We start from the raw sequence: 16935 nt of genomic DNA, 5'->3' as shown, positions 1-16935 counted from the left end.
TTTTCTGCTGCACACAAAGATCAGATCTGATTCGCTGTAAATATTTGCAGCAAATAGTCAGAGTGTTGAGGATATTTAAGGAAGTATTGACTGTTTCTTTTCCTCTGTGAACCGAGCCGCTGTATTAATATTTGATGTTTTATTTGGGATTATTTAGTTTTCACTTGTCTTTCCAAAGACGCCGTTACTCAGCTGTTCATCCTCGTTTCTTCATTATTTTATGTTTGCTTCAAATTTGGTAAAAAAAAAATATTTTTCCAGGTTTTGTTTCATCTACCATTAGATGAAAAGGAAAAGTAATTTCTGCAGCCAACAAATGTGTAATTGTTTAATAAATGTGCAGGATGTGCATAAAATATTAATTCTTTTAGCCAATCAACATAAAACCCAAAGAGTCATTGCTCCATTCTTAAACAAAGTTGGTCATTAAAAAAGGTTTATTTGCATTTGCGGAAACATTTGTGCATTAATTTAATCTTATTTTTATTATTATTATTATTATTATTATTATTATTATTATTATTAGAAGCAATGATTTTCAATTTTCTCAAATGTCCAGATGAACTTTCACAACTTTTTTGTTGTTTTGGTAGAGAAATGAGCCCACAGCATCACTCCGCCATGTTTGTTTTACAAAATAAAAAAAATAAAATAAATCACAGTCCTTCTAAAATGGGGGCGCCAATGTTTGCTTTTATACTGATTTTCTTAAAGCTGCAGAATGTAACACTCATTAAAACATATTTTTTAACATATTTCTTGAAACAATCTATTTTCTGAGCCACTATTGTCTGCAGAAATGCACCAAAAACAACCAATCAGAGCCAGGAGGCGGGGCCTAGAGCTGTCAATAAATGACGCGTACTCCCTGCTAAGTGTGCGAATGACGAAGAAACAAATTCCTGTACAGAAAAACTATTTAGCAGCCGTTGTTGGCAGTTGTGCTAACTAGCATTAGCATTCATGACAGGTTGTCAGAGAGCATAGGTTGATTGACAGCGCTAAGACCCGCCTCCTGACTCTGATTGGTTGTTTCTGGTCTCATACCACACTCTCATAACTCTCACCAAGTATGCAAGATTTTTTTTTATTTATTAAAGCTACATACTTTGCTTTAATGTAGAATTGTATTCTTGAATTTATTTGAAGTTTTTCAACACATCTTTAGCAGAAGAACTATTAAAGTCCAGTTGATTTTACCCATTCACAAGCATTTTGTTGACTTTACAAACTGAATGTATTTCTATATCACACACACACACACACGCACACACACACACACACACACACACACACACAGAAATACCAATGAGCACATCGTGGACAACGTGGGGTCAGTATCTGCTCCTGACGGCATTCTGACATGCAGACTGAAGAGTCAAACCTTTCACATTCCAGTCGGTGCCTCCTGACTCACAGCCGACCCCTGGAATAAAATAATCAATTTGTTGTTACGGCAACTGCACAATCATGCCAAAAGGACATAGCCTCTGTGAAGGTACGCTGTTCCTCCGGTTGGCTACTTTAACATATTCTTCCTACAAACTACTTTTCAAACATGGATTTATGACATGCAGCCACCCACAAAGAGGTGTTTTCATTTGCACTTAATGGGATAATTGTTTATGAAGGTAAACCTTCATGAAAGCAAATCATTAGCAGAGTAGCAAAGGTTCAGTATTACCAAGATTAATGGTTCATAAATTCTCTGGTTTCCAATTGTTGCCTGATCAATTAAAAGCAATTTAAAATGGACCCGGGTGGCTTTAAAGGTGTTTATTTTTTGCACATTAGGGTAAATTGAAAATAAATATTTCCTATTTTTCCTCATTCGAACTGGCTGAAAATCAAAGCAAACTCATACGTTTCCAAAGTCTGATTCATGGTCCTGCTTGAACATGGTGGTGTGAGTAAATGTTGACGTCGATACAGGCAGAAAGATGGAGCAAATTTTATATAACAATTGTAAAGTCAAAGAGCTTGAAAGAAACGGAGAAAGAAAAAGAGAGAAAACAAGTATAAACAGTGATAGGGTTAGTTCTGCTAATGCTAAGAGCTAGCAACATGGTGTTTAGCAACAGCTAATGCTAAAGTGCTATAAATATTCAAAAAACACATAATCTTACTAAGTCATTTCTTAATAATTTCTTTGTATTGATGAAAAGGTTTTAGTTCCCTTGGTGGATTATTTCACTCATAGAAATATTTTCCATGTTATAAGTGAAATAATCTGCCTGTTGAACTACAACTGTGTTGCTAGGCTACGAGCTGGGCTTAGCTGGGGTTGCTAGGTAACCCCAGCTAAGTGGAACTACGTTTTCATTAATATGAAGGAATTATTGACTTAACGCAAGCTACTATAGCTAGCCAAAAATGTTACTTGTAAATTAGCTTTGTGTTAATTCAAGGGTGCGAAGATGTTTCCTCTAAAAACTAGACCAAAATTACCAGGCAAGATTTTGTTTTTGCAGTGAACAAAATGTGAATTTTTACAGTTTACAGCCATTGTAAGTGTTAAAGGTTGGTGTGAGCAAATTGTGTCCAAGCACAAGGTAGCTAGGTGTTTCTAACAAAATGGCTGGTTTAATACGTAGAATACAGGATTGTTGCAACTTACACTGCAAAAACAGAAAATCTTATCAAGTAATCTTATCAAGCAAATGTCAGTACACTTGGAATAAGACAAATTGACGAGCTTTTCAGCAAGTTGGAGGAGCTTGTTTTCAGCCCTGGACATGTCCTGTGTGTCTCTGTTTCTGTGTCCAGATTATGAGTTGTACGGCCTGAGATTTACAGCAGGCTGTCACTTCAGTTCAACTGGTGTTGTCCTAAAGTCTAGCCGCTAGCGCGCACTGGCAGTCCGACCAACACATGCCTCCCAGATGTCGGCCAGCATTCCTGAAGGTCTCATCACACTTGCCTCCTCACACCCTCCTGGACCCACAAGTGGACCCACCAGTCTGCTTGTGGGTCGGCTGATTTACAGCAGCGACGGAGAAATGTGACACCTTTGACCTCTGTGTTTTCTGCGTTAATCATCTGATTTCTGAAATTGTGGCGGTTTTTATGACGGCAGTTTCCCAGGGCAGCATCAAAAAGGGGAAGGTCCATCGGAAATGAGTGGAGAGGGACTTTTCAAACTTAAAACAAAATGGCTTCCTTTTAGCTTTCCTGAATATAAAACCTTGGAAAACTGAGAAACTTCAGACATATTTGGCTTGAGACAATAAAACACTTTTACGGTGGCGGTTTTTGATATGGGCAGTTGCCCAGGGCGGCATTAGAAACGGGTGGAGCACCTAAACACTAGAAAATAAAATATATCTTATGAATCAGTTGTCCTGTGAGCAAGTTTGCTAATACTTGCATGCATGTGCAGCTGCTGTTTAGTACTTGGAGACAACATTAAATCTAAAAAACAATTACAGCAATTTTACAGAATTTGAACCAGATGAAGCTACAACTGTCACTTGATGAGTTTTGGGAAGAATATGTTTACATATAAGTTTTTTTCTAATATCTCAAATGCAAACTGTAGATATTTTTGTATAGATTTGGCTTAATTACTGCTCTGAATAGGTTGTTCTTTCCACAAATGGCCTTTTTTTGAGTTAACAATCAATTGCTAAACGATTAATCAATTACTAAATCAATTGACATTCATTTCAATAATGGTTTAATCACAATTAATCCGATTAATCATTTCAGTATAATTTTGGCTAAACTATGAGTGCACTGATCTTTAAGCAAATTACTTTTTTAAATGAATTCCAAATTAGTTGACAATTATTTTCATAATAAGTAAATCATAATTAGTTAATAATTTGAAATGCAAAAATTTTATATTTTTGTACAATTTTGGCTTAATTGTTGCTGTAAACATTTTATTTTAGAAAATTGCCTTTTTTAATGAATTAAATTACTAAAAAAGTTGATATTTTTAAATGAATTAATCCCGATTGATCCAATTATAAGTCATTCCAAATGCAAAATCTTGATATATCTTGTATATTTTAGGCTTAATTGGTGCTCTGGGTAGGTTATTTCAGAAACTGATGGTAAGGCCGTGTTTGATTGATCCATCACTAAATTAGTTGATTACTTTCTAAATGAATAAATCGATCACTCCTTTCAGAAACCGTTTATTGAGTCCATATTCAACAGAACACCGTCAACCAGACGTATCATTTTCTTACTTATCACTCCATGTTTGCCATTATAATTGTTGTGGAGCGGTTAGAGATGATCTCTTTGATAATTCTGATAATTTACAGTAAACTGTGTGTAGCACTTGTTTGGCCTGAGGCGAAGCGCAGCGGTTGTTTGCTTTTGAATGATCGAGTGAGTTTACGATGGAGATGCAGAAAGAGGCGCTGATCTCCTGGATTATTTGATGAAACAAACAGCACCCTGGGGGTTTCCCCTTCGTTTCAGTTCCCTCTCCCAGCGCTTCATAAATGCAACCCGAGGCCTTCAGAGGGATCTTCAGGATGTGACACCCTGCGTTTTGTACTGCGCACATCCAGTCATCCTGAAACAGGAGGAGACGCAGGTGTTGCATATTAATCTGCGACATGACAGTTAGATTCTTATCTCCGTTCATTCTTGGCAACAAGTTACCCCTTTTTGGAGAGATGAAGACCATGTTGCATGAACTGACTTGACAAAACCAGTTTTGGTTTTTTTTGTCACAACTGCGTTTCCGTTACAAATGTGCGCAAAAATTTTGTCATTTTCAGCGGATTTTGCAAAAACACAATTTCGGCAATTGCTGTGTTTTCATTAAATAAGGAACGAAATTAAAATCAGTAAGTTTGTTCACGTGACAAGTCAATAAAAAATATGCCATGCCATCATCCTCCAACAACTTCCTGTCGTCTTCTTCGCGGCTTCCGCCAGTAGCTGCGGTTCTATATTGATCATATAATAAAGCAATTTGATATCAGGAAGATAAATTCATTTAATGGAAACACAGAAATTTTGAAAACAAAAACTTTTTTTGCTAAAATGTTTTGGTGCTAGGATGAGGTGGTTGTTTTTTTATTTTTCAGCTTTATCAAAATTAGTTTTATATTGCAACATTGCAATGGAAAGACTTTTTCTTAGGTGATAACCCATCGATGGTGAAAAAACATTAACAGGTCATTAAAGAAAGTAATTAAAAAACATTATCTTCCAACTGCTTCCTGATGTTGTCTTCTTTGTAATTTCTGTCAGTAGTAACATCCTGTTCATGATCATGTGACTACTGGGATGCAAACAAAGTGTTTGGATTGCAGTTTTTGAACTAAACCAATCTTAATGTGGCCTAAAAGACCACCTCACTTTACTGCCGAAAACTTCTTATGGAAAAATATGACAAATTTTTGTGCAGATCAGTAATGGAAACGCAGCTAATGTTACTCTGAGTTAAACAAAACATAAACTTAAACCATTTTGCCAAACTTTAAGGAGGATTTAGTCTTCTTTATTTCCTTTTATTTTAGTTTTTATTTTTCTGAGCCAACGATGCAGTTTGGATCGATAACCTCCATTGACACACACACACACACACACACACACACACACACACACAAATCCAGCGGCAGCAGGTTAAATGCAATCAGCCTCCCTGTGCTGCGTTCGTCTCTCAGGCCAGCAGTTTATCTCAGGCCTCTTTGCAACACCCACGGCTGCCGGAGCAAAGTCCAGCCGCTTATCGGAGCCTCCGTCAGTCTGACTGAACGAATCCTCTCTGAGCTGCTCTGAATCCAAACCAACCTCCAGATCCGGTTCTCCTCATAACCTGCAGCTTTATCCACAACAAGAACAATTCGTTTCATTTTAATCTGCTAGCATTAGCATGTTTTGGCTGAACTGTGTTTTAATTACGTCACACAGAGAAAGAGCCACAGTTCTTACCAAGTACTTTTGGTCTAGTTTCTAGTGCAAATGTCTAAATGTCACTTTGATCAGACAGAACTAATTTTTAAGTAACTTTTCAAAAATATATAGAAGCTTGTTTTATGTCAACAATTCCTTTATATTGCTGAAAAAGTTCTAGTTGTGCTGGCAGAAGGCATTCTGCTTGAAGATTTTGTTCCTAGAAACAATAAAAAATGTTCCTATAAAGTCTTTGATTCTGACATTTTTGACGACTTTGTTATTAAAATGAATACTTACTGAAACATGCTGGATATTTCATATTTCTACACATCAAAAACATAAAAAACCTACCAACTACTTTTGATTTCTTTGGTCTATTTTCTAGAAGAAAAACTTAGAACACTTGAAATAAGACAAAACTGACTTATAAGAAACTTTTCAACAAAATAAACTAGCTGGTTTTAAGTCAATAATTCCAGATTATTTCACTTACAACATGGGAAAATGCCTTGATATAAATGAAATAATCTGCAGATGGAACTAGAACTTTTTCATCAATATTAAGGAATCATTGCCTTAAAAGAAGCTCTCATATCTTGCAAAAAATGTTACTTCTATGATTTATTTATAATGTACTAAGATCGTTGCACTAGAAACCACATTATCTAAATGTTCAAACCTGGCAGAAACTGCAACTAAATGTGTTTCTGCAGAGCATCGACTCAGGTTGTTTAAATACAAACTTTGTTCTTAACGTTAAAACCTTTAAAAAGTGCATCTTGACTGAAACTAATTTAAAATACATGACTTTTGCGCCAAAAGTGGTGCATATTTGCTGATCTACAGGGAAGACCTTGTGACCCAGCGGCTCATCCGTGTTTGCAAGATCAGGCTCAGATTACCGGCCGACTTGATGACTGACTTACATATCGCTTTCTCATTGCACCTATTTATTTTTCACAAGAAACAGAGTTTGTCCTCCGGGCTAAACTGAAAGTATCTCCCTCCCTTCGCTCTTTCTTTCCTCAGGCAATGACAAGTATAAACAGTTTGTCCCGCTAACAGGATCCAGGATGCACGGCCTCATTTGCATTGCACTCCTTGAAACGCACCTCCCTTTCCCTCTTTGTTCCTTAGTTTTCCTTCTTCATTCATGTTCTTTGGTGAAATTAAATCATCAAAGCAGCAACTGGAACTCCTGCAGAGTGAAACTGTTCTTCATTTTGCAGTGAAGTGAAGTTTTTTGCAGCTTGGAGGTTCTTCTTCAGGTCTGCATGCTGGATTTCTGGTATTTGCCCCTCATGGAAAAGCCTGCAGGCAGCATCAACATGTCTCTAATAGAGCACAAGGCCTCATTTAACATGCTTCACATCCTCCTTGATGATGACATGCTAATTAGACAAACATCATTTTAATCCTCACAAACTGTAATTTGTTTCCAATCATATTTGCTTGCATAAAGTTAAATTTATCCAAAATCATCCAACCAAGTGATATGAATCTTAAAAGTAACTTTTGAATGAGATTGATAAGCTTCTTATTTATGAAAAACATTGTTTCAATAGATTGATTATTTTTACTTATAACAAGACATTTTTCTCATGTTATAAGAGAAATAATCTGCTAGTGAAACTAAAACTTGTTAATAAAAATTAAGGTACTATTTACTTAAACTCTTAAATCTTGCTGAAAAGTTACTTGAAAGTCAGTTTTGTCTAATTTCAAATGTACTAAGGAATTTGCGCAAGAAACTAGACATGAAAATCCAAAACACTCAAAAAAGAAAAAGAAATATGCTGCAACTGCAGAGAAACAGTAAAATGCAAACAGAAAAATGTTGCAAATAGCAAAAATAACAAGTTGCAAACTGGCTCCACAAAACAGAAGCCCTCCAACCACTAGGGGGAGTCGACCACCACGAAATAAGACAGAATGCCATATAAAAGAAAGTTCATGTCTTTTTCAAACAGGATTTTTGAGCAGCAGTATATTTACATTGGTAATATCACTAAATCCAGACTCCCCCTAGAGGCCAGGAGGACTTCTGTTTTGTGTTAGCAGTGTTTAAACTTTTCGCTACTTTTGGCATTTTATTTTTTGCTTCTATTTTCTGCAAGTGCAGCATTTTTCTGTTGCCTTTGTTTTTGTGTTTTGGCGTTTGCATCATTCTTGTGTTTGCACCTTTCAGCCGTTGCAAAAAGTAGTTGGATTTGCAAGCTGTTGGTCTCTGTGACCAGCCAAGCACTGTTAGCATGCTGAAGTATTTCTCCCCATTTTATACATGCAGACAAAGCAGCAACAAATAACATTGCATGTTGAGGTACTTTAATCAGATACAAACCGTCAGAAGGTCAAATCTATCGATTTGTCTAGGGAACAGGTTTTTCACAGTATTTGGTCTGTTTGACTTGGTGCAGTGAGGAAGAGAACTGCAGCAGCTGAAAATGCTTCAGTTTTGGTTACCAATCAGAAAGTTCAATTTCTGAATATGCAAGCAAAGCAGCCTGCAAAGCTGTTTAATTTTGTATCAACAAAGAGCAAAACATAGTAATAGATCTGAAAAATATTTATTAATTTAACCAAAAAATATGACAGGAATTATTATCAGAATAGACAAGATTATGTAATGAGGACAGTTTATGTTTTATTGGTGAAAAAGTGCTGCTTCCACTGGCAGACATTTCCCCCCAATTTATATTAGTGAAATAATCATCAATGTTATTATTGACTTAAAACAAGCTCCTATATCTTGATGAGAAGCGATTTGTAAGTTAATTTTGTCTTAAGTCAACTGTGCTGACATATTTGTACAATAGACTAAACAAACCCCTTGGTAGGATTCTGTGTTTTTGCAGTGTGTTATGTTTTTACCCGGTCATTTTGTCTCAGCTTTTGGATGCAATTCAATTTGATTTAGTGGGAAATAAAACTAAATACAAAAGCTTGTTTGGTAAAAACTAAATGAACCTATAAAAATGAATAATTTTTCTTCCACTCTCCAATAGTGGACTAGTTTGTGTTTCAACTAAACAAATGTGACAAACAAGGTAGATTTCCAATAGAGTGGATTTATTTTATGATGTAAACAGTCAGTAACAGAAAAATGCGATAAACATGGATTTCCCCACAAACTAGAAGCTAAATCATATCTTTATTGTGGCCATCCAAGCCTTTATCAGAGCCTCGTATCTGTTTTGCCAGATTCTCACGTTCAGAAAGTGGGTCAAGCGTGGGTTACAGATTACAGGAGAGGCTGTGGAAACTGTCGCCGTTTCAAACCCCACGCCGAGTCATTCCGTGTAAATAGTTTAATCTAGTTTCTCCCCGAGGACGGAGTCGGTCAGGTCGGTCACATCTGGGCCGACCTCCGGTGTGTGTGAGGAACATAAGCGCTGGTTTATCTTATCGAGCTAACCGCGCTAACGCTAGCTGTGGGGGAGCTAGCCGTGGGGGAGCTAGCTGTGGGGGAGCTAGCCGTGGGGGAGCTAGCCGTGGGGGAGCTAGCTGTGGGAAGCTAGCCGTGGGGGAGCTAGCTGTAGGGAAGCTAGCCGTGGGGAAGCTAGCGGTGGGGGAGCTAGCTGTGGGAAGCTAGCGGTGGGGGAGCTAGCTGTGGGAAGCTAGCCGTGGGGGAGCTAGCTGTGGGAAGCTAGCCGTGGGGGAGCTAGCTGTGGGAAGCTAGCCGTGGGGGAGCTAGCTGTGGGAAGCTAGCCGTGGGGAAGCTAGCGGTGGGGGAGCTAGCTGTGGGAAGCTAGCCGTGGGGAAGCTAGCGGTGGGGGAGCTAGCTGTGGGAAGCTAGCCGTGGGGAAGCTAGCGGTGGGGGAGCTAGCTGTGGGGAAGCTAGCTAGGTGACCCTACGTTGCCATGGTAACTGAAGACAAGGCACCATTTTCTGAGGTATGAGTTACAATATTTTGCCAAAATATTGTTCTCTTTCACTTCCAGGGAGACTTTACTGCTTTTAAATTGGATTCAATTGGTATTTACTGAAGTTTAAGAAGTTTTAATGCGACTTGGTTGTTAGTTTGAAAGTTAAGTGAAGGAAAACTCTGGGAAATTTTGGGTTTATGTGTTTTCCAGTTTAAAGTATTTTTGTGGATGAATACTGAAAAAAAGATGGAGCATAAAAATATTTTCTGTCCATCAAATTTCTCAGTTTTAATCCATCCATATATAAATCCTTGTTTCAATCCGTCTCTTCCTCAGTGGAAATATATAATTTAATTAGGAGATTTGTTGTTTAAAATGCAAAATTGCATCCAGATATATTTGAAAAACTTAATTTTTTTTTTACATAAAAACCTGTAGGAACCTCATCATAAAATATAATTTTATAGTATGATTAAAAAGGGTGAAGAATAAAGGGAGAGATAAACTTTTTTCATTTTGAGTCTTTAAACTTACTTCTAAGTAACTTTTCAACAAGAAATAGGAGCTTGACTTTAGTCAATTATATTATAATATTGATGGCTGACTAACATCCACTGGCTAATTATTTCATGGGAAAATTGTCCCGATTAATCTGCCAATGAAACTAGAACATTTTTAATCAACATTTATATATTTATTTAAAAAGCTCATATTTATTGTTGAAAAGTTACTTGTAAACAACTCCTAACTCCAAGTGTACTAATATATTTGCACTAGAAACTAGATGAAAAATACTTGGTAAGATTTTGTGTTTTTCAGACTGTCGTGTCTTGTTTCTTTTAAACAACATCTAAAAATCCCAATAGGTTTTGCTAATTTACAGTTCCAACCTTTCAGAATTTAATCTAGTTTTAATAAGAAATAAAGTCATTTTAAAGTCTTGTTAAAACAAAAATTAGTTCTGGCAGTTAAGTGCTTCCATAGAAACTTTGATTCCTTCCGTTTCCTTGAAATGTTGCATTCCGGGGAGACGTGTGTGCATGCCACACTTTTCAGAGTTTTATTTTTTTTTTGAATTTTTAATTATCTACACTGGAAAAAAAAACTCAGAATGGAGCTCCAATTTAAGTTGCTGTTTGTAATCGAATTGAAAATTTGTCAACTTAATAAATGTAATATTTGGGTAAAATTAATTTCATTACAAATAAAATCTGTTTTATTTTTTTAGTGAACTTAGTGTAGCTGAATTTTAATTTTCAATTTACTGCTGCTAAGCTTGATACTTTTAAGAGATTCACTTAAAAACCTGCTTCAAAAAGCAAAATTGCAACATTTAAACTTTTTTAACAAATTTCTGCTTGGTTTCAACTTCATCTGCTGCGTTTTCCTTTCTTTCTCTGTTTTTGTAGTTTTTTTCTGTTAGTTTTACTTGTGCAGGGTCAACAGGAAAGGTCGTCCGTTTCCGGAAATCTTCGGTCTGACTCGGAAGGGAAGAGCTTTGAGTCTCTCAGCGGGATCTGAGCGTGTTTAGTCTGACATGTCGCACTCCGCAGTCATTTGGTTTCAACAAGCTGCTAAACGCAGCCAGACTGATTGACTGGACGCAAGAAAAGAAAAAAAGAAATCCTGTTTTCATTTTAAAAGAGAAATGAAAAAAGCACAATTTCTTCCCCACATTTTTGCCTTTTTTAATAAGAAAAATGAATCATTTTAATCACATGTAAAACCACCAACAACAGAAACAAAAACAGAACAAAAAAACAAAATATATATTATATCAGCACACTTTCAGAGTTCGTAAAGCAACATAGCTTAAATAAAAGACATTTCTGTTTGAAACTAAAACATCATGTGACCTGAAACTTCTGCAAAAAAAACAAACAAACAAAAAAATCCTTCAGCAGATCGATCTCTTATCAGATCAGCAGGCGTTTGAAGAAAAGGCACTTTTTGGACGTTGGAGGGTCACTTGACACCTCCAGCCCCCGTTCCGACACAAGGAGGGCGTTGATGTAACACACACACACACACATGCACACACGCCAACACACACGCCAACACACGCGCTATCAGCTCACCTGGCCTGTGGGAGCTCCAGAGTGCAAAGTACTGTATGTAAATCCTCCTCTTAGTGCATCTCTTCCTCCGTTTTTCGGTAACTGTCTGTTCGCTGCCATATTTACGGAACAACATGAACATCTTGGGCCATGAAAACAACTTTTCGTACACTGTTAAGTCTATTTCTTTTTCTTACCACAGTTGCTTTGTGTTATTCTATCAGGACTGTAAGGTTTGCAAAACAAATTGCTGTAACGCTGAAATTACTGAAGCAGTAACCTGAAAATTGAGCTTTGGGTTGTAACCGACGCGACTTCACTGAAAAACAAGAGAACGGAGCTCCAGCTCAAAAAAACTGAGTTAATTTGTTTCACATCGAAATAAGTTTACTTTATTTACATCTGACAACTTAATGAACTTCATATATTTACTTGGATAAACTTAATTTGATTACTTCTAGCAATTTAACTCATTTTTTAAAAGTTGGATTACCCGTTTTCTTTTTTCAGTGCAAGATATATTAAAATTTATTCCCTTCATAAATAGACACAAATCTCATCCTCTCATCCCCTGCATGTTCCCTTTATTTACACTGCGTACAGGTTTAATTTTCGCCCTGCAGAGACAGAATCTGACGCAAAAACACAAAATCTCATCAGGTATTTTAGCTCCGAGTCAGAGCGCAAATATCTTATTACACTTGAAACAAGACAAAAGTAACTTTTCAGCAAGATGTAGGCGCTTGTTTTAATTCAGCAATTCCTTCATGTTATGAAGAAGCAGAAGATTACCTGGCAACGCGGTTCGAGTTCAACTGGCAGATTATTTCACTTACAAAGAGTGAAATAATCCCATGTAATAAGTAAAATGAACCGGAGCTCGAACTGGGTTTGACTGGGTTTGCTAGGTAACGATGCAGTGGAACTTTATCCTAAATATTTAAAAAAATTGTTGACTGAATTAAGCTCCTATTTCTTGCTTAAGATTTATTTGTGAGTTAGTTTTGTCTTATTTCAGGTGTACTTACATATTTGCACTATAAACTAGAAAAAAAACAACAACTAAGCAGTAGGTAGTAAGATTTTGTGTTTTTGCAGTGTAGGGGTGCCACTTAGAGCGGGCGCCACAAATGGTGTTGGAATAACTCTGCCTATAATGAAAGTAGTTAGCTGCGTCTTCTTCATCGCTTCTCGTGTAACTACATAGTTTCCTTCTTTGAGAAAAGCAAACAGTTTGTTTCCAGTTCCTCGAAGAGCTTCGGTGTCCATTTTAGAAAGAGAGGCCTCCATCTTGGTTCACCGCTTGCAGAAAGGTGTGTGTGTGTGTGTCTGTGTGTGCGTGAATATGTGTGTGTGTTTGTCCTTATTAGGAGGCGTTGAGCACCGAGCGGCTGCACAGCGTTTGGTAGTACGCTCCGGAGTCCATGGCGGCCGGGCTGGAGCTGTCATAGATCTGCTTGACTCCCACCGGCGAGCTGCTGGCGTAGCTGTTGTAGGCCATGAACTGGTCCTGGTAGGACTTGAGGTCCATCTTCTGTTCGTTGGACATGAGGTTGGTGATGGAGAACGGGTGGTTGAAGTTGTAGTGGGGATCCAACGACTTGAGCGGGTCGCTTTGTAGGTCCATGTGCGGCTGCATGGCGCTGGGCAGCAGGTGGGAGCCGCCGGCCAAAGTTTGGGAGTGGAGGAGAGAGTTGGAGGTGGGGGAGGATCCAGAGAGGGACATGGAGGAGGAGGCGGAGGAGGCCGGCGGGCTGTGGAGGTGAGAGGAGGACAGCGGGGGGCAGTCCAGGGAAACCAGGGTGTTTCTCTGGTGTGGCTGGTCGTCGGAGGAGCTGGGGTGGGAGTTGTCCGAGTGGGCGGACTCCGCTCCCTCCGAGCCGCCGGTCGGACTCCGATCCTCCCCCAGGCGGTCTCCCTTCCCCGACGCCCCCTCCTGGTTCTTGGCTCCCTTCTTGGCCGCCTTGTCCTCGATCTTGAAGCGCTTCTGGCGCCGCAGGTAGCAGCCGTTCTCGAACATGTTGCCGGACTGCGGGTGCAGAGTCCAGTAGGAGCCTTTGCCCGGCTTGTCCGGCGAGCGCGCCACCTTCACGAAGCAGTCGTTGAAGGACAGCGAGTGGCGGATGGAGTTCTGCCAGCGCTGCTGGTTCTCGCGATAGTAGGGGAACAAGTCCATGATCCACTGGTAGATCTCATTGAGGGTGAGCATCTTGCTGCTGCTTTGCTGGATCGCCATGGTGATGAGGGAGATGTAGGAGTATGGCGGCTTGGCGTGCGTCAGGGAGCGCCGGTACGGCTTCGGCGGGATCTCCTTGGGGCCGGCCCGGCTTAGGGAGCCGGCGGAGGAATACCCCAGCTGGCTCATGGACTGGCTCATGTTTTGGTAGTGGGACAGGGAGCCCAGGGAGGCCGGGGCGGTGGAGCCCAGCGGGGTGAGGCCGCTGGAGGACAGGGAGGACGCCACCGGGGACAGAGACATGTGACTGGGCCCGGTTCCCATGGAGGCCAGGGAGGAGCTGCTGAGGCTGGAGCTGGGGTACGCCATGTTCATGCCCGCCGGGGAGGCCGTGGCCGGGTTCAGGTTGATGTAGCTCATGGAGCTCATGGAGCTCATGGAGCCCAACCCGGGGTTCATGGTGCTGGGAGAGGAATACATCTGAATATGGGAAACATCCAGTTAGCGTCAAAAAGTTCATCCAAAGACGGTTTTCACCAACAAATCCAACCCAAATGGACTGTTTGGGTTGCTAACTAAAATACTGGTCAACATAATCAATGATGGTAATCGACAATACGTAACATTTGTCACTCGTTTCTCAGTTGGTGACAGTTTATTGTTGCGTTTTTCATGATGTAAAGCACTTTGAACTTTACACTGCTGGAATTATTTATAAAAATTACCTAAAATGATCCAGATTTTCACATTTATTGGAAGCAAATGTGAACATTTTGCTTCCATAAAACGCTCAAACTTCCTGAAAACTGCAAAACAGCCGAAAACAAACGAACTGGACAAAAATAGTCAATGATGGCAATCGACAACTGGTGTTTGTTACTTTATATGACTTTTCATTTTTGTGTTTTTATGATGAAAAGCAATTTGAACTGATGGTTTTGTTCAGAAAATCATCTAAAAATTATCAATATTTTCACACTTGTCAGAAGCAAGTGTGAAAAGTTTGCTTCAAATGTTCATATAACTGCAAACCTGCCGAAACACTGACTTCCTTTAAAACCCACCTGTTTATTTTTAAACCATAATAACAGGAATATGTAACGTTTGTTACTGGTTTCTAAACTGGTGACTCATTCTTGTTTTTATGACTTAATGTGGTTTTTATGATTTGAAGCAGTGCCTTGTCGTTGGTTATATTTATAAAATGACCTAAAATTATCAATATTTTCACATTTTTTCAAAGCAAATCTGACAATTTTGCTTCCATAAAAACAGAAAACTGCAAACCAGCCGAAACACTGACTTTCTTTCAACCCCACCTGTTTGGAGTTGCTTCTAAAACATAACATTCGATGTGTTTTGATGATGGCAATCAATAAAATGTAGTATTTCGAATTTTTATAAGTGTTTATTCACTTTGTCCTGCCTTTTTTGTTGAAATTACACAAATAAACTTGATTTGCTGTTTGGTTAAATTTGATTTTACGTATAAATGAGTCTAAAACTCAAGATTTTCACACGAATCAGAAGCAAACTGGATAGAAGCGGCGATTTGAAACCTAAAAGTCTCTCTTATCAAAGCACAATGAGTCTCTCAGTGCTTGGATTTCACACCGCCGTGTTAACCTGAAAATGCGTAAAAAGACGCGTCATGGTGCCTCCTCCTCTGTCGCCATGGAAAAACAAATCAAATACAGAGAAAACCAAAAACACCCCAAAATATAACAAAAACACAGCAGACTAAACTTAAACAGGTGGCTCTGGTTGCTTTAATGGAAGCTGCCGGTATTTCTGGAAAGTGCGTAAATCTGCCGCGGCTATCGCAGCCCCGCTTACCGATTATTGGTTAAATATTAGCAGGTTCTTTCTTTCTTGGTAATTTCATCAAGCTGCTGATGGGATTAGCAGTAATTAAATTAGCGGGGAAGAGAGGAGAGATGCGTCATTAACACCTGGACGGTCGCGACCTTTCAGCCGCATCGGAAACGCAAAACAAGGCGCTATTGAAGCGCAAATGTTTGCTCCAAATGAAACATTTGACCTTAAATCAGAAGTTAAAAACATCTCCGACGTTTCTAAAAGCAGGTTCATTATTTTTATGGAGATATTAGAATACATTTTTACCGTTTAAGACATTTATCTTGACTTTCATCTGAAGTAATGTTGTTAAAGCATAATTTAGAACACATTCAATTTAGTTTTTTTTTTTACACGCAAGTATTTTTTTTTATTAAAGCCGAATGCTTTTTTTAGTCGAACCAAATGTTCAAGATCTGCTGCCCAAAAAGGCTCCACGTTTTATAAAAACGAAAAATAACAATAAAGTCAAAAAATAATTGATGTGTGCGGTTAAAATGTGAGTCCATGTTGTTACCTCGCTGGGCTCGCTGTAAAAGGTATTCCACTCTGGTAAATCGTGCGCTTCCATCTTCACGGAGCTCAACATCCCCAACACAAGTCTTCAGAAAGCAGAAAAATGTCTAAAACTGTCGTTTATGTTTTTTTTTTTAAAAAAAGGGAGAAATATATTTTTTAAAAAAGAAAAGAAAAATACAATCCTCAGCAGGCGGAAAATCCGGGCAGAAAGTTTCCTCGGTGCGTCGGCGACGTTCCTCTGAGGAATTCACTGGATGTTTCTGATTTTTTTTTCACTCATCCATTGTTTCAGAATCGTGTTAATTAATGACAGGGGGACGCTGGGTTCTTCTTCGAGGCCGTTTGTCTTCGCTTCCCGCCGAGGAGCCGGTTGGGACGCAGCTCTGGATAGGACGGAGGCGCAGCGCGCAAACAGTGAGGAACTGCGCGTCTCCTCCTGCGCTTATAAAAGCCGCCTGCAGGTTCCGCCCCGACCCTAACGCCGCGTCGGGATCCAGGAAGGGCCGCGCGTAAAGGCCGATGTGGCCCCCTGGCGTGCTGTTTATTGGCCCGGCGGCTGCAGCGGCCGCGCGGCGGGGCCAGATGTCAGCAGGG

The 16935-nt window shown here is 39.3% G+C and overlaps 1 protein-coding gene across 1 annotated transcript; it reads right to left on the bottom strand.

The window, feature by feature from the left end:
• Positions 1-11296: 11296 nt before the first annotated feature.
• Positions 11297-16741, bottom strand: foxa3 (forkhead box A3). Its single transcript, XM_055027865.1, has 2 exons — positions 16340-16741; positions 11297-14445 (listed from the first exon to the last, which is right to left on the bottom strand). The coding sequence occupies exons 1-2, from the start codon at positions 16409-16411 to the stop codon at positions 13156-13158; spliced, it is 1362 nt and encodes a 453-aa protein (XP_054883840.1). The 5' UTR covers positions 16412-16741; the 3' UTR covers positions 11297-13155.
• Positions 16742-16935: the final 194 nt, after the last annotated feature.

This window comes from Poeciliopsis prolifica, unplaced genomic scaffold, assembly GCF_027474105.1.
Source record: "Poeciliopsis prolifica strain line A6 unplaced genomic scaffold, Auburn_PproV2 SCAFFOLD004, whole genome shotgun sequence".
NCBI classification, from domain to species: Eukaryota; Metazoa; Chordata; class Actinopteri; order Cyprinodontiformes; family Poeciliidae; genus Poeciliopsis; species Poeciliopsis prolifica.
The sequence above is the reverse complement of the archived record's forward strand: the minus strand, read 5'-3'. Positions and strand labels throughout refer to the sequence as shown.

Bases quoted from the DNA above. Each gene is read 5' to 3' on its own strand.
- foxa3 (XM_055027865.1), bottom strand. From the start codon at position 16,411: ATGTTGAGCTCCGTGAAGATGGAAGCGCACGATTTACCAGAGTGGAAT. The intron at 14,446-16,339 runs GTAACAACATGG...TCCCATATTCAG, and splicing joins TTTACAGCGAGCCCAGCGAG to ATGTATTCCTCTCCCAGCAC.